Raw genomic sequence first — 20,998 nt, 5'->3', positions numbered from 1 at the left:
CTTTAAAATCTGTATTATTCTGATCACTCAGAAAGCCAGATTTTTTTCAGAATGTCAAAGTTTATCCTTTAATTTTACTTTAATAAATTAAATTTCAAAATAAAATACATCTAACCTGCCCATCCAATTTCACTTAGTTCAAAGCCCTGTAGATACCCTTTCTCTAATGTTATTAATTGAATATAATCTCATCTTTTAAGGACAAACTGACGATTTTTTCAAAAGGGATGAATGATTTGATTAGGGATAGCAATGTCTTAAGATTGTCAAATTTAGGACATATGGTAGGGGGGGAATATTTTCAATGAGAATCATCATAGCTAGATCAGTGGTCTTAAAATCTGACATCTAGACTACAGTTGTTGTCTATGCTCTACAGTCAGAGGAGCCAGCCCGGTACCTCCAAAGGCTGATTCATCCTCATTTAAGACAGGTTTGTAAGGCACACGGGAGAAACTGTCCACAAGCACAATAATGAGACAAGCTATTAACTAGATGAATGACTATCTAAAATCAGGATATTACACAGCTACAAGGTGGTACTAATAGCCCAGCATTGTGCTTTGGAGTATACTGCATTTCTGTTTATCAATCATCAGAAAATACTATAGAAGAAAAACATGTAGCATAAAGTTATGGCCCAGTGGTCTCAAAAAAACATATTTAAGGGGGAAGAGGAATTCACAGAGAAAGGGTCTTGTTAACACAAAGATGGTGGATCTCATCAGCCTTTTCTGGTAAATAGAGACATGGCTGCAGCAGCAGCTGAGCTCTTAAAACCAGTATCAGCGAAGCACTTGTCTCTGGCCCTGATCTTGCCTTTCTTGATACTCAGGCACTCCCACAATCAGTCAGCTGCAGGACTGGGAACCAAGCTTCCTGTTTTAACCTTGTCAATGGTGCAGAAGATATCTTGTTCCTTCTCATTTCACTAGATCATATCTTACTGCATGCTGCTCTTCACACTTCACCTTCTCTTATTTGCTGCACTTTTTCATTTTTTAAATTACATTTTGATAGAAATATTCTGAATACTAACCCTGCTACCTGCTACGGCAAATACATATTTTAAGATCCACTTATTTACAAAAAAGATTGAGGCAATAAAATACAGACAAAAAGACCAAAGTCAAGCAAAAAAAAAAAAAATTTGATGTAATGAAATGCTTATTTGAATGAACAGAATATAGCTTATAGTTAGCATCGGCAGGCAACATACCCTATAAAAATAGCTCATTGGGACAGATTTTGCTAAACATATTATGACTGGAAATATCTATGCATTTTCCAGAGGCAGAATTCTCCCACAGATACAAGCCTGAACTGACAGCTTGTACTGGAAGCCTCCAAAGCCGGGCAAGTTATGATCCAAATTGCAACTTAGTTCTGACTTCCCACTGTAAAAACATATCAGAAGTTGATTCTGCATATGAATGTTTCCAAATCTTCAAGATAAGTTGATTCTTCAGGAGTTTGACCATTTTTACTCTCATGAGGAAGCTTTACTCACTTAACAACTCATTCAAATCTAGAGATTCCCAGAGTTCACATAGTTGTATAGAAATCAGAAGCTGAAAGGCTAATTATCATGGCCTGATTCTTCAAAGGTGTGTGAAAAAGGGCATATTAATGTGCTGTACAGGTCTGTGTATGTATACCTTATCAGTAATATCTCAGCTGTGCAGATGATGCCCGATTTCCAAAATCAGGAAATCACATATTAGAAACTGTAGATCTTTATTCCTTATCCCTGGTTCCTAGGGGAAGCAGTTGCATTTCAAAGGCTATCAGGAAAACAAGTTCCAAAAATCAGTCTATGAATGTTTAAATTAGATGCCCATGCCATCATCGAGGGCCTAGCCATGCACATAAATATAAGCAGTAGGACTGCTCTCAGCAGTAAATCTAAGCACATGCAGGGTCATAGATTGGATAGTAAATGAGTATCTATCACCTAGTACATGGCTCAGACCGAGACAACATATAAGGCACATGAAGAACACACGGGTGACTAACCTGGACCATTTAAGTACTGTGTAAGTGAACAGTGCAATCGCACTATTATAGGCTCTGTGCGAATTACATCCCAAGCCACAGCAATCTCTTCCTAGTTCAAGACAAAAAGAAAACAACAGACACCATTAGCCATCATCAGGAACTGCTGCATTTTGTCAATCTGCCTTAGGGTTGTTATAAACACCATCCATCCATTTACCCAGTTGTGGAATAACTACTCCAACTTTAAACTTGAGACTTAGGACAAACTATTGCCTGCTGATGCCCCTAAGAGCAGTGTCAGACTGCTTCCAGTTCCTGAGTATGCTCATTTAAACTGAGCACAGGTTTACACACAACACTACATCTACAGTGGAGGCAGACACATTCCCATTTATCAAGAGATACTACTTCAAAGCTGGGAAGCAAAGGAACAAATAAAGATGGAAAAGAAACTCATCCCATAACACAGGGCAAGGGAAACTTTTGCTCCTTAAGACTGATTAAAATAATTCAAGGTATGACCAGATTTTCTTAAATTTTAGAAAAGCCCAAGAATAACTATCTTTTGTGTTGTGCTGACCAGAGAATATGACATATCTGTGCAGAAGCTAATGATGCCCCTAAAAGCACGGACTTTTATTCTTTATCTAGAGGACAGGAAGTTACTGGGCAGGTGAGGTGAGAAGTGTGGAGTTAGTGACAGCATAACTGTTACAGAAGCCATGCTGCCAGTTGACAGCACCACTGTCCTGTGTCTCCTTTGCCACTCAAGCCTCTCCCTAATCAGCTGCAGATGCTGAGAAGCACATAGGAGAGCTCCAGCCAAGGACTTCATCCCTTCGGGACTCTATGAAGTGCCTTCACCTAACTAACATCTAGGATAGCAAAAAAGTAAATGTATTTCATTTATATCAGTTAAAACATTTACCATTCACAAAGCATGTTCAAAAGGAAATACACATGCAGTAAATAAAAGCCTACAAAGCATTTTAACAATGTGATCATAAAAGGAAAAGGAATCCTTTCCACTGAGTAGCAATCAATAAAGTGACAGCCACTTGTGAAGATCGAGCCTCTGAAAAAGGAAAGCCTCGGTGGTTGTCTAGAGAGTCTGATGTGTAGCAGAATTAAATGGGTGTTAATGTTCATTATGTAATTCTGTGATTAGATTACTCACATCAAGAAAGCTAACATCAATATGCAGATCAATATCTACATCATCAATGGCTCCATATTCCCTGAAAGGAAAGAATTACATTACATTAGAGCTCTTTAAAATACTCCTCAGCCCAGGAGTACTTACAACAGCAAAGATTTTATAAAGGATAATCTTGTCTGTAAAATCAGAATGCTTATAAAATATGCATTTACATACATTGGATCAATATTCCCAGTGGGTGACAACCATCTGCTGCACTGAAACTTTCTTTCAGTGGACCTTGCTTAAACAGGCTAAACCTTTTTTTCTACTGATTCCCCTAAATTCTCTCTCCATTGCTGCTATGTATTTTTGTCTTGCATATTGCACAAATAATTCAAGAAAACAAATTCAAGGTCACATGCTCCTCCTATTTATAACAAAGAAAACCCTAGTTAATTTTCAAAAGTATTTCACAGGTTAACTGCCAATAACCTAAGGAGAGGCTTGAGATAAATCGTTGAAGACAAATACAACATAGCCTAGAGGGTGGCATATTATACCTGTGGGATTGCTTCATACATTCAAGCATTTGTTTGTCAAAACATAAAGATTGCCCTGTAAGGTGCTTAAGGCAACAGTTAGCTTATTTTATCTGTTATGTGTAGTATTTCTGGAATCCCCCAAGGTTCAGATTTAACTTATGCTAGTAGGTGTTTCATTGCCATCTGAAATCTTACATTTAAAGTATGGCTTTTCTGCCTCTTATTTTCTGACTCATTCTGATTGCCCTCTCCCAATGTACTTGAAGACTTCTGAAAAATAGGACTAGAAAATATTCATATACCTAAATAAAAAATTGCTTTCCTTTTCATTTAAATTACTTAAGTGGACAATACTGTAAAAGTGCAATCACTCCCAATTTTTCACAGACTAGCTTCTAGTCACCAGTTTTTTTCTTTACACTGCATTTATGTGCTTGCTCTCACAGTGACTTCCACGCTTTTCTATTAAACTAGACTAAGACATTGCACAGTAACAGCTGTGCATAAATAAGCTGATACGGTAATTTTGAAATACAAAAATATTTTTGTGAATAAAATTATCTCCTACCAACGTGGCCTCTCAGCCCATGGTAGGACCTAGCTCACACTGGAAATGCCCTGACCTCTTGTGAAGATTGGTGGAGGGAATCCCTTCCACCAAACCTCGGCATCTCAATGGTTCTCTCTGGTGAGGGCAAACCCAAAGACTCTCTCTAGATAGATGTGTCCAGACATGGCATACACAAGGCAGGTAAACAGCTGGCCAGGGCTGTGTTACCTGGAGGCTTCCCACAGCCACCCTGAGAGCTGCTCCAGACTCTGCTCACCCAGAGCTGTAGAGGCACTTGCAGACCTGCTACAGCTCACTGAAGACCTGGCTTTGAAACAGTGAAATTCTCTACCTACTGAATGGGTTAGCCACTATCCTACACAACAGTGGCCTCAGTTTTTTGTGAATTTTCCACAAGATCCAAAGAACAGATTGTTATGAACTCTTAAGTAATATTTATGAACCCAGGCTGGTGTTACTCGCTTGACTGAGATTCAAAAGGCTGTGAACAAGCATAATTTTATAAATTAAACAGAAACACAGTTGAACTGAGAAACACAGAAATATTAGTGGAAGAAAGGACAAGACAAAAATAAGTTATAACTGTGGAATTTCTATACTCACTGAAATCCCTTCACCATCCTAGAAAATGGATTTTAGACACATGATGCTGACTCTGGTTTTACTTCCCCAAGCCGAAAGGCATGAAGAAATGTTTTCTCCAGCACCTGAAGCTTAGGTCTGCTGCCTACAACGGCTCCATGAACACATCTTAGTTTTGAAGCTCCCAGAGGTCCTCTGTCCATCAATGCATAAGCAATGTAAATAGATACCAAAGAGTTTGGATCAGTTGGTCCAAAGGGCTTTCTCATAGCTTTGGTGGCCAGATTTCAAAGGGCAGTGGTGAAAAGCATGCAGGTATAGGAATTTCACTTTTATGTGTACAGTTGACTCTGTGACAGCAAGAGACTACTAGAAGAGGGTCAACTGTCTAGGAAATAATGCATCTTAGTGGGTGTCACTGTCAGACAGACTCCTCTCTGCACAGAGAAGTGGAGCTGCAGGAGAGGGATGAAACCGAATGCTTAATGCTGTTTCTCATTTCCAAGAATTTGTAAGTATTTTCAACTGCAACAGAGTGGAAGAAGCGTTAAAGTTTTCCACTTGCCAAAAGCAGCCACAGATGCCAATTTGTACTAGAGTGAACCTAAGGAGATCACAATGCTTCCAATGAAACGGTTGATTCAATAAATTAGATGCATTAAAGTTTTTGAAAGGTTACATAGAATGTTTCAATTTTAGGAGCTTGAGGGAGCCTATTATCAAGATGTTCTCAATTTCATAGTTATCCATTTGGCAACTGAACATTTATCTCATTCACTTCCTAAACCCATCTGCAACTATTTGGATTTAAATTCCCCAGGTCCTCGAAATGTAATGAAATTTTCACTTAATTTGAAAAGGTATAGTACACCATAGTTATAGATGTGCTCTCTCTTCTTAGACAAAAATAACAGAGCTTATTGTTTAGAGGTTAATGGGAATTGTTATTTGCAATATATGTATGCCTAAGGTTATTATCTTCTCTGTATTTTATTACTTTATTTGTATGACAACTTTGATATTTTCTTTGTAATACATCTGACAGGTCTGTTACCTCTTGCCTACCTGTTATTTTTATGAAATTATTAAGATTATATAGATGGAAAATGAAGTTAAAAAAGACCTGAAGCATATTAAAAATATCATACAGCTATGCCCTGTGACAGAATCATACATACTCATATATGCCCAACAGAATTTTTGTGTAATCACACTTTGCAATCCACCTCTGACTGAGGTTCCATCACTTCGCTGTGGAGGATACTTTAGATTCCCACAATTAGAAAGCTTTCCTAAAATCTAATCAAATTCTTGTTTGTTGCTAACACAGCTAGTTTCTTATTGTCTCTCTCATGATGACAATAAAGAACATTTAATCACTCCTCCTACCTACAAACAGCTTTTTTGAAGAAGAACTGTTATTATGTCTTCTCCTTCTCTTTTTTTCCAGAGTAGACAAATCCAATTCCTTCAATTTTTCCCTAGGGAAAACATTTACTAAATCTCCTATCATTCCTATTGTTCACCTCTAGGGCAAAAGACAGAATATAACACAAAAGGAGTTTAACAAGGGTTTAGAGTAATGCTGAATAGTAATTTTTGACAAAATACAACAGCCTGATCAAATACCAACTGGACTGCAAAAGACAATGATGTTTTAGAAGAGGCTTCCAAGGCTTATTCTCAGGACAGCCAGTTGTATCGGTACTCAACCACAAAAAAAAAAAGAAAAAACAAAATTAACATTATAGCTAGCCAGCAGCGCTCCTTCCTTTTGCCATACAATATGCAGCAATCACCAGAAGAGACTTCTGCTTTGGCAGTCAGGGAAGGTCCACAAGAAATTCAATCTCCAAAAGGTTAAAGGTTCAGCAATACAGAAAGGTCAATGACATACCTGAGAGATACTGCATTAGGTCCATAGATCTCTCTCACTGCTGTCAAATCAGCCTCCAGCTGTGGGTGCTTGTGAAGTTCTCCATCATAGCTAACCTACCGGGGAAAAAAAATATCACAGGAGTTCTTGTTTATTTCATTACTGGCACCTGATCTAGGCTCTTCAAAGTTCCCCCTCCAAAATATGCTGCAAAAAGATTCCTTAATGCAACATTTAGAAAGGACACTGTACTGATAAGCTGAAGCACTGAGCTGGCCTACCTCACAGGCAATGAGATTTGCACAGCAGGCACTTCTGCATCAGAATTTTTTGAGGGTCCCACTCCTTTTCGTGGGACGAGAAGCTGCAAAGGACTCATCCCTCTATCCTATCTTGTCCTGGGGTTTGTTTTGGGACACTTGTGCATTTTAAAACTGTTAAGTAGGAGAAGAACCAGATCTCCCCAACCATATCATCCCTGTCCAATTACTACAGGAGAAAGGTTTGCTTGTTGTTATACTCTTATATATATTAGACACAGAATGGCTTGGGCTCAACAAGAGAAGCATGAAACTACTCTACGTACCAAGTGTCTCAGCAACTAAATTACATTTTCAGTCTACCCATTGGCTGTATTCTATCCACCAGTGCAATGATATCAGACGAAAACAAAATAAAAGAACACTTTCTCATTTTAAGTATTTTACCAGAGCAGGTGTAAAGAAACAGCTATTTAGACATCACCCCTGGTTTTTTTAAACTCCAGATGAAAAATGGAAAACGTTATGTTAGTGCTTACACTATAAAGTAAAACTTGTGAGCTGGTTTGGTTGGACTGTATGAAGTCAAAATAACTAATATCCTCCTATCTTCTACAAGGACCACAATATCTCTTTAGCCTGGTAACAATCTATTCACAGTCTATTACTACTTTCTTGTTAAGCAATATGCTCCTGATTGTATGAACCTAATTCCACTTCTTTACAACAATTAGAATGACAGTAATTCCACAAAAGTTGAGGAACTCCCTAGATTTGGACAGATTCAGAAATGAGAGTAGGATTTGGCTTGTACCTTCAACAAACTCAATGAACAAAGCAGAAGAGCGTAATTTACCCCTGTAGACATAGATATATATATACCTCCTTATACAGGAATTTCTGCAGAGAATTCTTGCTATTGCAGAACCGTATCTAACTGCAGTACTGTTTCTTCCATTTGTACATCCAAATCTGTACGAGACCAGTGCTGTGACATTTTCAGCTCTGATATCTAGAGATGAACTTTCCAATCTAATTAAATAAATTTCAATACAATTAAAATAATAATCAGCTGATCACTTTTTACATGTGAAAATTAGCAAAGAATAATTTGGTTAGACTTAGAATTCTTCAAATATAAGGCACAGAATTCATCAGCATAGCATAGAAATGTGTTTATCAGAGGTATCAATGATATTCATGACCAGAAGGGTATAAGCCAAGTACCCCTCCCTTGTTTGGGCAGGCATGTCAGAACAATTTTCCAAGTAGAAAAGCACGGGAAGAAAACCTTTATTCTAAATTTTTTTTTCAATTTAGGTAGGAGCAAACCAATCCTTTTTACATGTTCATTACTCAGAGATGAATTCTTTAAAGATGCATAAATAATTGCTGTCCTGCTTCCAAAGACAGCACAGCAATTATTTCACAAATCGTAGCTGTGGTGCACTTGTCACCTTTGTTGGTCCTAAACCACATTTTTTTAATCAGTCTTATGTATCAATAATAATAAAATCCGAAAGGAACACTATGCAGAACACCGAACTGATCAACATAATGCTTTCTCCAATCTCTTTTGTGATGGTAAGAGGTTATGAACTCAAAAGGGAAACAAAGCAGTGTTCTGGCAAATTTTAAGACCACAGTATTGTATTTTCCACCCCTGAATTAGTGCCACAGACATGCTGATGTATGCAGAGGAGACTGCTAGAGTTTTGTATATCTGCATTTGCAAGTATGTCCTGTAAGTGAAGCACAAGAGAAGGAGAGAGAGTGCCAAAGGCAGTAGTATTACTGTTTCAATCTCCTGTTCTTGTTTGGAAATGTAGAAGATAGAGATTCAAAGCAAGAATTAACAGCGAGTCTCAGAGGAAGCGAATACAAAAGCTGAAAATCTGATAACTTTGCTGTGTCTGAAAGGTCTGTGTTTAGAAAGTCTCAGTTTTTAATCTGAGACCTGATTCAGATTATTTTGTCCCACATAATGACAAAAGGTTGCATTTTTAAAGGAGATTAAGTGATTTACAAACCTAAATCCCATTGAAAATCAATAGGACTTGGGCTATTGAATCACTTAGCTACTTTAAAGTATTTATCCATTAAATCCTTAGGGAGGATTACAAGCAGGTGCCTAGGAAGCTGATACAAACATTTAATTTATGACCAAAAGGTCGTAGCTTGTTTTCACTGCCCATCAAATGCCATTTCCCATCTTCCACAGTCCTTGTTTCATCATCAGCTGCTCTCTCGTCTTTCCAGCTGTAACCACTTAGCTATGTTAAGAATTATCCCTGACCTCCATCTTCCCCAACTGTACTGCAGACAATTACACTGGCATCTATTCCTTCTAGTTGCTAAACTCAATGTTTTTGTCCCCCTTCTCTGTGGGCACAGCAAACACTCATCACAAATGATGACTAGCTTGCCTTGCCAGTTCCCCACATATACAGTCAACTATTTTGTTTTCCCAATACACCTGGTTCTCACTTAGTAACTCTTACAATCACTTTATTGGAAAAAGGATTGCTCTTTTTCTCTCTCGAGGAACTTTGCTCATTACCTGATTTCCTATTTATTTTCTGAGTCCTCAATATTTTCTTTAATTCTACAGGTCCTCTTTAGAATTTTGTCTTTTTGACCATGAAATTCTAAACTCAAAATTTCCTTTTTTATCCCTTGTTAAATATACTTTCTATGATGTCTTTTTCTGGTTTTTGTTTGTTCTCTTCATTTTGCTTTTTGAATATTCTATACTGAAGACAGTCACAATCATCTGATATTTTATTTTTATTGTTGATTGTGCTGGTTTTGGCTGGGATAGAGTTAATTTTCTTCATAGTAGCTAGGAAGTATATGTTTTGGATCTGTGCTCAGAAAGAACAGTATTGATAATACAGAGATATTTTTGTTATTGCTGAGCAGTGCTTACACAGCGTCAAGGCCTTTTCCGTTCCTTACCCCACCAGCGAGCAGGCTGGGGGTACACAAGAAGCTGGGAGGGGACACAGCCGGGACAGCTGACCCCAACTGACCCAAAGGATATTCCAGACCATAGGACATCATGCTCAGCATATAAATCTGGGGGAAAAAGAAGGAAGTGGGGGACATTCGGAGTGATGGTGTTTGTGTTCCTGAGTAACTGTTACGCGTGATGGAGCCCTGTTTCCTGGAGACGGCTGAACACCTGCCTGCCCATGGGAAGTGAGGAATGAATTCCTTGTTTTGCTTTGCTTGAGTGCGTGGCTTTTGCTTTACCTATTAAACTGTCTTTATCTCAACCCACCAGTTTCCTCAGTTTTACCCTTCGGATTCTCTCCTCCATCCAACTGTGGGGGAGTGAGTGAGCGGCTGTGTGGGGCTTGGTTGATGGCTGGGGTTAAACCATGACACTGATCTAATTGGTGGGCTGGGTTTTTTGGGGGCCATTTATAATTCCTTCAATTAAATGTATTACCTTAAAAAAAATGACAACGCAATATAATGTAGTTTCCACTTCAAATATAAGGGAACTAAATTCTAACCAGTACTGCCTGTTACACAGCTCTTTTACACCATGCAAAATGATGTACTGCTCTCTGTGTTCACATCTCATAGGCAGCGTTAATATTTATTCATTCATTTGGGCACTAGCAGGCATTCTTTTCCAAATGTATTAGCACTGGTTCAAGAAATAAGCACTCCTAGCTGTTTGCTGCCTTCTCCTTCACCTTGAGGTTACTGCCCTTTCTGCAGAGTTGAAAAATGGAGCCAGTACACACAACTCATCACTACAGGGCAAAATCAGAAGATTTTTCCTCTCAGGCTGATTAAAATAAGACATCATGCTTTGCACTGAAGTATGTGTCCACAGTCTTCCCCAGCGCTCTGTGGGGCTGTAGGCATTGGCAGCTAAAGGGAGGCAATTCTGCAGTCATTTCTAAAGTGAACAAGAGTAAATACCCCATGTCAGTTATTTCTGACACTGAAAATACATTCTTTCAGTTCCAGTTTCGATATCAGTTTTAATAGCTTTTTAGGGGTGTGCTTTTTTTTTCTGGAGTAAAGCACCTCAACATGTATTTCATGTTCAAACCCCACCACGCTGTTGGCTCTGCAAGATAAGAGGCTTGGCGATGTCCTGCTTATCAGCATCCCACGCTTTCTGCACCAACCCAACTGGCTGGCACTGCTGGCGTGCTCCTGCAGCCTTGGCTCTGCACCCAGGGCACGGATGGCTTCAGCTTCAAGGCTGAGGCAGGGACAACTTTCATAAACAGCAACCATAATTCGTTAAAATGTTCATCAAAATAAACAGTTCTAATAACGTAAGTGAGGAATGATTCCTTTGGGGCAATAGTTAGACTAAAAAAATAAGAAAGATCTGAATAAAGAGACTAGCAGCGTGAAGTGCTCTATTGACATTGCAAAAGGAAAAGAGATGAAGAGACTTTATTTCCCAATACATAAGAGAATGTAATAATAAGTAATTCTGCTGAAGGAACAGGAAGGAGACACAGAGCAGTACATTCATCTAAAAATATGTAGCATTTTTCAAGGTGAATTTAACTGTGGAGCTCAGAAAAAGAGTGGACTATTGCCTAGATCAAAGTTATTTTGTAATAACCACTTTTACCATTAAATTGCAGTGCTCTTGACTTTACAAAATGGCAGTCCTCCAGAAGGTAACAGATTTGGATCCAGCCTAACTTCCTATTTGTATCAATAATGGGATAAGCTTTAAAAAGTGAATATCTATTTCCTGGAAGTAAGCAACTGGCTTCTATTTTCAAATGTTCTGAAGAGTACTTGCTTTTTCTATTCTTACAGCTTTGCAAATGTAAATAAACTAATCTTACTTTAAATTTGATATAATTATGCAGTATAACATAGTCAATATTTCTGCTATAAAATACTATGTATATATACATATGGCATTCTATTTGATGTTGAATAAACATAAGGAATTAATTATTACCATAAATTTATAATGGAATGAACAACAGAAGCTTTCAAATATTAATTTCTTGAAATTTGTGCAAAAATTTCTTTCATTACCTGTCCTCCATAATAGAATTCCTCAGAATCATTATCTCCTTCAGAGTCTTCTTCAACTGTGCTGTTGTGCCGTGACTCCTTATTGGAAAAGGAAAGTTAACAATGATACAAGTGATATGCTTATCTCACATTTATAGTTCTAATTACAACTACAGGAATTATGTTTTTTACGAATAAGCTCATAGCACCCTTTACTAAGAGATTTTTTAGTATCATTTTTCCAAAAAAGTACTAAGGGCCCGTTTTACGAATAGTGAAATATCAGACAAAACAAGCATCTACTAATTGAGTACATAAAACCACCCTGAATATGTTGGAGAAATAGTACTTTGTCTGGCTACAGACCCAGTGTGGTATTTTAGGGAACTGAGGAGTTCATTATGCTATGTGCGGATACTTCACTCTGTGCTTTTGCTAAACAAAGCATCATTTACCCACCAAGACAGGTTCTGGACTTAACTCATTTGGTGTTTCAGTGACCTAATAAAATTTTAATTTACTTTATTCTGGTAAATCAATTCTAATAGTTTAAGGAAATAATTCAAGTTCAAACATGGGATCTCTTAAGTTCCTTTCTGTGAAAAACTGACACGTTGCTGCTTAATTATTATTTTTAACAGAAGTTCCAGCCTGTTGCCAGAGAAGTTCAAACTTAGTTTTCTGACTAGCTCTGTTCTGAGACTTTGAAAATTAAGGACTAGAAAGTAATATGCTTACCCAAGTAAAACCTGCTCTAAATAGGTTGTTCTGTGAATAATTGCACTCAATAGAACATCCTGGTACAGACTGCAACTCAGCATGAGTTGAAGTGTTATATTCTGCTTCCCACCAATGGAGCCTTTACTTATAATTATGTAATTGCTTGAAGATACTAATTCTTGTTTCCCACAATCCATGTGTTATTTCTAGGCCCCATGCTGACAAGGATCCCCTAAAGAACACCTGTTAAAATCATAATTCTTCACTTTAATCTGAACATGATGTACTTAGTGCTTATTTTTTATGTATGTCTCGCACAGAACTGCCATAATGGAATAGGAATCAGATGTATGAATCAAAGAATAGAAGTTACCCCTAAATCCCACATATTCATAAATGTCAAATATAACCCTATCACCAGTTTCTATGGTCAGTCATTCTAACCCCACTTCCCCACCTTCACCTCTGCAGTCCTGCTCTATTCACTGCATACATCGAACAAAAAACATATTTCAGCCAGTTTCATGGCAATGTTCTACAACAAGGCATAAAAATAATTTCTGCTTCTACTTCACTGAAAAGAAACAAAGGGACTTTGGTCTTCTTTGGTTTATAATAACCTTAGTTCAAGGGGAAGTCTGTGTTAAAACAGAACTCAACTGAACAAAAATTCAACATGAACCAAAGAGAAATGAAACTCTCACATTAGAATAGTAACAAACTCATCCTGTCCTAACCAAACCTCTAACTGTCTAGCCAATGTAAATGGTCAGTGTTAGAGACTTTTTTTTAAAGGTACTCTCACATTTAAGTACCTCATTCAACTAAAAACAAAATAAAAACTCAGACTCTGCCCCATAGAAGCTGACTACATCTCAGGCTTTTAATTAAATGGGTAAATTCTTCCTGCACGTTTACCGAGCACCGAATACAATGATGAGGCAGTAGAAGTAAAGTATTTCCAGTGCGGCGTTTTACATCGAAACTACTAAAAACCCAACCATATACATTAGCATATCTGGGCATGCTTATCTCACCTTTCCAGGATCAAATACAGATCAGAGCCTAAAAAGCAGTTGTCAAGAACCTCAGCAATCACCCTTACCAAAGGAAGTCTTTAAGTCAACCACCTGAATTCTTGATACAATGCTTGATTTCTTGCTAGGGGTAGGAGCCTACATGGTACTTTCTTTGAGCCCATAACACTGTCAAGCCCTGTAGACTTCACGTTAGTGCCTTTTCTTTCTTAACGTCTCAGTGAGACTGGTCAGGGACCCATGCCAGAGGTACAGCACAAATACAACTGTGACTAGAAGGCCTTAACACTCCACACACTAATGGTGAATAGAGTCATGTAGAGGTCTAGAGCCTCCAGTGGGGCTGCTGTAGGCTGCACGAAGAAGCAGTGAGCTAATAAATGGGAAGCGGTCCTATGTGCAAGAGTAGGTTAAAGGGTAATGGCGTCATGATCTACTTCTCCAGGAGAGCTGTATTTTTAGGGAAGACAGGGTCTACACCACTGTTGGAACAAAAAATGAAATAAATGTCAATACCGTGTTTCCTAGGATAGGAGCATCCCTATCCCAACTAAGTGGTTCACTGGTTAATCCACATATGAAACCCAGAGAACTATGCTCATCTTCTAAAATGTGTAAATGTGTACAGTTTGCCTAAGCACACATTTGATAGGAAATCTATGGTAAATATTCATATTTTATTATTTTCTGTTGTTTCTTAAAATAACTTCTGTTAAAATATGCACACAAGAAATACATACCTCTCCATTCTCCCTCTGTAATTTTGATTTTATGGATAAGCAATAGTTGACATCGCTGGTTTTTCTTAATTCTTAAAAGAAAAGGGAAAATAGGGAACAACTGTGAAAAATGTGAAGTAATTTTGCATATGCGGACTTGAAATAGTTGCAGTAGTAGAGCAAACAAGGAACAAAAAGTTACAGATATGAAAAGCGTCAAAGAGTTTACAATACAACAGTCTAAAATTCAGAAGTCCATATGTCGTAGAAGACTCATATTTTTAACTGTGAAATGAAACTCAGCTGGTCCATCTAGGAGTTTTTCCCAATCTGCAATTTACAATTTAGCGTCATTCATTGATTTTGTATACTTTATAAAAGAATGAAAAATCAAAACTCCTCAGCAAAATTAAATCAGATCATCTTCTATATAAAAAATATATTTTTATTCTATTCTAAATGACACGTTTCATTTCTTTTTAAATTACATAAATATTTGCAAATAACATTTATCTTAAAACTTCTGACTATAATGGTCAGTTTTTGTTTAGGTCCCACTGCACCAACTTCAGTAAAATTTTTCTTGATTTACATCAGTATAAATGAGATCAGAGAATGAAGATCATATTGGTTTTCCAGTGGAATTCAAAGTAATTCTGTATTACACAAAAAAAGCCCTAAAGCATTGTAATAATAAAAAGACTGCAAAGTCAAGTGTTCCTGTCTGAAAAACTGCCAGAATTAAGAGCGCTCTGTGCAGTTTCTCCTGCAGCCTGAAATCATCAGGGAATTTGTCTGCTAAAATCTAAAAAGTATCTATGAAGTATGCACAAATCTTGATTATATATTGTATAAATGGGCCTATATGGCTGAAAAGCATACCCTTTCATGTATCAAATAATTTTTGAAAGTATGGAAATAATTTCAAATTAAAGGTTCCCAAAATCACTGGGAAAAAAACCATATTTTTTTTTTCTATAGTCTAATTTAGTGAAACAACTGAACCATTTTGTTTGAAATTTCCTGATATAATTCACCAGCGGCAATGGTACTTATAAACTCTTTCATCCCCAATGGTGAAGATTTAGTGAAGTTTTAAGCAAGTGAGCATGAAAACTTATAATTGGGAAGTATTAAGCACCTCTAACTGTATTCAAGAACTGCTTTAGGACAGACTGCAAGACATTAAAAGAATAAAATACATTCTGCCTACACAGTCGTGGTGATCCCCAAAAGAAATATAATTTCTTCTATTCTGAAATGTAGGACAATTTACTATAGCAAGACTGTGAGAAAATAGCAAACGGTATAGCTGCACACATTAATATATTACCCTCTAAGTGCAGGCAACATCTTGTCTTTCGTCACAAAATATGAACTTGATAAAACACTTGGGACATAAGATTACCTGTAGCGATTTGGTGGAAAATTACTGGAATTGGCTCTGTTGTAACTAACACATCTTCATCGTTATCAGAACTGGAAACATAAGTGTTATCTATGAAAGAAAAACACCTTGCATGGTGAAGTCCAGTTGTGCTCTGCCAGCCCCTTCCCATGTTGCCTGTCCCACCCCTGTACCATAAGGAACCATTCCCCAAATGGTCAGGGAAGCTGAGCGCTATCACCTTCCTGGTGTGTGTTTTTTTTTTCTCTTGAGATTGCTAACGAAAAGAAAAATACCAAGAGGATGGAAGATTCGGACCCAAATTTTATACAAGCAATCCCGTGGAGTCTGATGTCATGGCTTTCATGAATCACACCAAGTGCTGCTCTGAACTGTCCCACAAGGCTTATGGGGGTTTGAACCAACCTTTCCCAAAATTAAGACTTGTTCCACGCTTTTTGCTGTGTCTGACACTAAAACTCAAGCTAGATCTGCTGTGCAGAGTAATGGCTGCATTCAGAGCTGGGTGTTAACGGCCTAATATGCAAAATACCTGTGCCTCATTTTGCCTAGTCACATAAAGGTTGTTTGAAGTATCTTCTAATCAGTGGATAACTTGTGCCTGATTCAGGAAAAAAAAAGAATTCCTCCCACTTAACAAAAATGTTAGGTATGGATACGGATATGAATATGGCAAGGCTATCCCAAATTTTCTTACAAAGTGTAGGGATTAGGTCGAGGGGGGTGTGTGTGTTGTTTTTTTGGTTTCGTTCCTTTTTTGTTTTCCAACCAAATGTTTAGTAACAACAAACAAGGAACAGCAAGTTTTTAGGTAGTATCTGCAGAAGCTAATTCTGCATGAATTGCTGAACTGCCTAGGAAAGTAATAATATTTTGTTTTCTACTGATCTGGGCTGAATTGAAACTTATGCTCTAGAGCAGAAAGGCTGACAATTAAGATAATCACAGATAAAGAGATGAGAGAATTGAACAAGGACTTGATTTATCGTAATTCCAAACACTCCGGTCCCACAGCAGCAAAGTGCGTGAACTCACATGTAATTTTAAGCGTACTGCTGCAATCTCAAAGCCTTTGACCACAGTGCTTCCAGTGAGACGTTAAAGAAGTTCACATTAATTGAGCAGTAAATTCAGCACCATTACCCTTTGTATTACAGAGGTTCTCAGCAGCCTGTATCAAGACGAAGCCCCGGCGCTGCCCCTTTCTCGCCCAGGTGTGCCACGCTGCCTTTGCAGACCAGCAGCTGCACTGCTGCACAGGGACAGGCGCGTGGGGCTTTCCCAGCCCACTCGCTGCCTGTGAAACACCCTTTCTGCCACATTCACACACATCTACTGAGCCTGTCACTATCCCACACCTTCGCCTACTTCCAGTCCCGTGCTGTCCCTCAAGCTAATCTGAATGATCTTTGCTCAGCCCAGCAAACATGTATTGCATGCAGGCAATTGCTGCGGGAGGCTGACACCACTTTTCCCTGAGCACTGCTCTCCAGTGGGCACAGCCACCTGCTCAGTCTGTGTCTGCTCGGCTACGCGATTGGCACAGGGATGTGTTTCAGAGCCACAGCATCATGCGAATACAAGGGGGTCCCTTCAGCCATCTGCCAGGGTTCACTCCTGCTCCCACTTTTGCCTCTCAGCAGGACAGGCTGTGAACTACGCCTCCAGGACAGATGCACCTCACCCTCTCCACGAACCCCTGCCTTGCCTCTATTTGCATGCAGCACCTAGCTGTCATCATTTCGGTGTCAGCCTCACCATGCCGGATGGCTCTGGGCATATAGGACACAGGCCCATTCCTTTCCCACATTTGGGAGTGAAACTTAGTGCTACAGAATCTAATAAGCCGGAATAGCAGAGGCCACCATTTGGCTCTAAATAGACATAACACCATATATGTATGGATGGGAGAAAGGAAACCCGTGTACTAGAACTTATTGCTATATGAAAAAGTATGAAAAACAACAGCATGTGCTGTGCAGAATAGACAAGTACCAAGATATACATATATGGAAAAAAGGACTGCTCAATTACAGGTTTTACAGATTTTAATTATATTTTTATGTTCATTGTCATTCTTTCTTGGCAGCTGCATAATATGATTTTCACTGCCAAGGTTTTGTTTTTCTTTTCCATTTGGCAGCCATTAGGGTTTTTTTCTTTCCTTCCATCAGTCTAATGAAACTCGAAATTAAGATACTAGTTTTGGATTGCTTTCATTCAACATCCAGTTTCTAACACACTACACCCAGGAACACCTCTCCTCTTCTAGCAGAGGACCTACTGCCTGGACCTAGCAGAGGGATGCAGCAAACCACTAGCTGCCAAACTGGTTCTCTCCCTGTCTGCTGCAATCTAATGAGGTCTAAGAAAAGGATGTTTCTGTTTACACGTGTGTAACCCACAAATCACTGGGATAAAAGACTACAGCAGTTCTACAAGTTTACAGCAGCCAACATGTATCACTCCAAACATATATTCATTAGCAAAATGCTTGTTGCTGTAATGGTTCTCATGGGAGTCATGATCCACTCATATTAATGGGACTTTAGTCTACTCATTGATGTTATATTCTATAACTGCTCCTCAGGAGCATTATTTTCCCCAGTTGTGTCAGTGTTATGAGAAAATGGTTACAGAGGTACTTTGCTGGAACTGATATATCTGCCTCTAAAATTTGCAGTGATATTTTCACAATTTCAGCAATGTATACATAACTTTGAGACATTACTGTCTCAACACTATTCCTATTAAGTTCTTCAGTGTGCCTTTGTGAGCATATTTTTAGCTTTCATGCATAATTATGAAACTTTCAAACACCTTCCATTATTGGAAGTTGTCATATCATATTATGGTTCTCATAGGTATGATTTAATGCTCAGCTGTTTGTAATCTTTTGATGTATTATGAAGCAATTCAGCAATAGCTACGCACTGTTATCAGTGCCAAAGTGGTGATGCTGCATACGTAACAACAATGCAGGAAGATAGAGTAGGCACAGTACCCAAAGCTCTTCTTATAGTACCTAAAATTACTTCTGGTGGTATCACTTTTGGCTGAATGAACATCATTTGTATAGTAACTTAATCTCTTCTATTTTCATGTATTTATTGCATGCATTAGAAATTTATCTGATGACCAACAAGCCTTCTCCCGGACTTCCAAATTTGATCCACTGTGTATTACACACTCTTAGTCTCCAGAGAATACAACTTTGGTATAGCTACACACTAATGGACTTAAGCTTTGATCTGTAAAAATTTATCCTGTGAGAAATTTAATTTGATGAGTATGTGCTGCTTTGAACTCTATCAACTAGCAGCAATACTTGAAGATCACCTTCCAGCTGAGGAGGGCATCAGCACAGAGCTTCCCAGACTTGACACCACGCACTCTGACGTGTCCCTGAAACATCCCTTAAAATACATACCAAAGAAAAGAGCCACAGTCAGCAATAATGTTAAGTTAGAGATTTAGGACAAAGGGAGGTGACAAAGAATCTGGCTCACCAAGTCAAAACAAGTATTTTTAGGATCAAAGCTGTGAAATGGCAAAGAGTCATTATGATTCCTAACACAGTGAACACCTCTTCATCACAAAGAAAACACACATACTGCAAAAGCTTGAGATATGAATTAAATCAGGTCTTTGAAAGCTTTGAAAGGTTAGATTTTAATCAGTATACATGTGCAGCTGGTTTACTCCCCGCTCCCCCACTTAGATACAGTGTAAAATGTTCAAATTCTATCTGGCTTTAAAATACACGGGATGATGGTAGAGAATATTTATTAGGTCTTAGAGCCACCAAAGTCACTCAGGTTTGTAGGCCATCAGGGCATGCTGCCAAGGAGCATTCATAAGGGCGAGTTTCAGGTCTGTCAGACAGAACAGTTTGCCAGGAGATGACACCTCACATGCTGTGGGAGTAACTGCTGGTTCAGTGCTCCAGCTTGCCATTTAGTTAGAGGTTCCCACAGAACAAGTTTTGTGATGTTTAATAAAACAAACTGTTAATAACATATGATGAAGATTTTTTTCAACTATTTATCCCTCCATTCATTGTCAGGTCAATGGAGTAATCAGTAAATCAATTTATCACTGGTATGACTGTGTATTTTACGACCTCAGTTTCTCCCCTTACTACACCTTGAATAGATTATTATTAGTAGCAGTTTTCTCTCCAGTTTTTAACTGGTAAAAAACATCTCTCTCATAAAGGTTATTAGCATTCTTTCACATAATCAATTGTATTTAGCATCACTGATGATGCTGATTTCTCTCTGCATCTGCTTCAAACACTGGTGTTTGAACAGACACATGTCTGCTGCTTATCAGTGAAGATCAAAGCCTCACTTCTTTAAAAATCCTAAAAGAAACAAGAAATATTTCTTCTAGAAATATTACAGAGATGTTATGGATAAAGATCAAAAAAGGCCAGAGGGTTTCTTATCATTCACGGTACATACACTATTAAATAATCCCAGGCGCAAAATACACAATGTGGTGCAATCCAACAGTACTATCATGTACCTTTACTTGCACAGCACCTGCCTGTCCTTATCCCTGTTTCCCTCTCCTGCTTCTGCTGACCTCTGTGCCACCTAAAGCATCTGTGCAGTCTCTTTGTGAAGGAAATCAGGGAAATAAGCTAGCTGAAAATGAGCTTTCACTATTGCCTGGTTGTCTTTCATATGAGTAATTCCCCTTGTCTGGATTGGCCACACGGTTACACAAATGGTTTTGCCAAGAGTACAAAATGGAGGCAGGACTGAGCAGCTGGGAACAGCTTTGCAAGCTTACATTACCAAAGACATACCCATACACAAACCCTTGGCTCCAACTGACCCTGAGAAGCACCAACGCGCAGTCCACAGGCTTAACTTGAAGAACGTGAGTAGTCTCATTAAGGTCTAACACAGAAGTGCTTTGCTGGCCCTGCGCCAGACTGCTCAGCCTCTTGAAAGATCAAGCTTTATCTACCATGCCAAAGAGGAGTTGGGCGCTTTCTCACTCCTATCACTGTTGGCTGCAGACACAGAAAGCATCGGTCTCCGTACAGACACAGAGCTCCAGTCTCTGTAAACTTGTGAACCAGTTTTCTCACCCTGACCCAGCTGATAAATGATGCCTG

The 20,998-nt window shown here is 38.5% G+C and overlaps 1 protein-coding gene across 1 annotated transcript in view; it reads right to left on the bottom strand.

The window, feature by feature from the left end:
• PARP8 (poly(ADP-ribose) polymerase family member 8) overlaps positions 1-20,998 on the bottom strand; it is a 117,387-nt gene that overhangs the window by 44,507 nt on the left and 51,882 nt on the right. The window contains exons 4-9 of the mRNA XM_075020485.1: positions 15,868-15,957; positions 14,481-14,551; positions 12,005-12,082; positions 6,732-6,826; positions 3,176-3,236; positions 2,017-2,107 (exon numbers count right to left, since the gene is read on the bottom strand). Of these exons, the coding sequence (XP_074876586.1) occupies positions 2,017-2,107; positions 3,176-3,236; positions 6,732-6,826; positions 12,005-12,082; positions 14,481-14,551; positions 15,868-15,957 (486 nt within the window). The remainder of the gene's footprint in view (positions 1-2,016; positions 2,108-3,175; positions 3,237-6,731; positions 6,827-12,004; positions 12,083-14,480; positions 14,552-15,867; positions 15,958-20,998) is intronic.

Source organism: Buteo buteo, chromosome Z, assembly GCF_964188355.1.
Source record: "Buteo buteo chromosome Z, bButBut1.hap1.1, whole genome shotgun sequence".
In the NCBI taxonomy this organism is placed as follows: Eukaryota; Metazoa; Chordata; class Aves; order Accipitriformes; family Accipitridae; genus Buteo; species Buteo buteo.
This window is presented reverse-complemented; position numbering and strand designations above follow the sequence as displayed.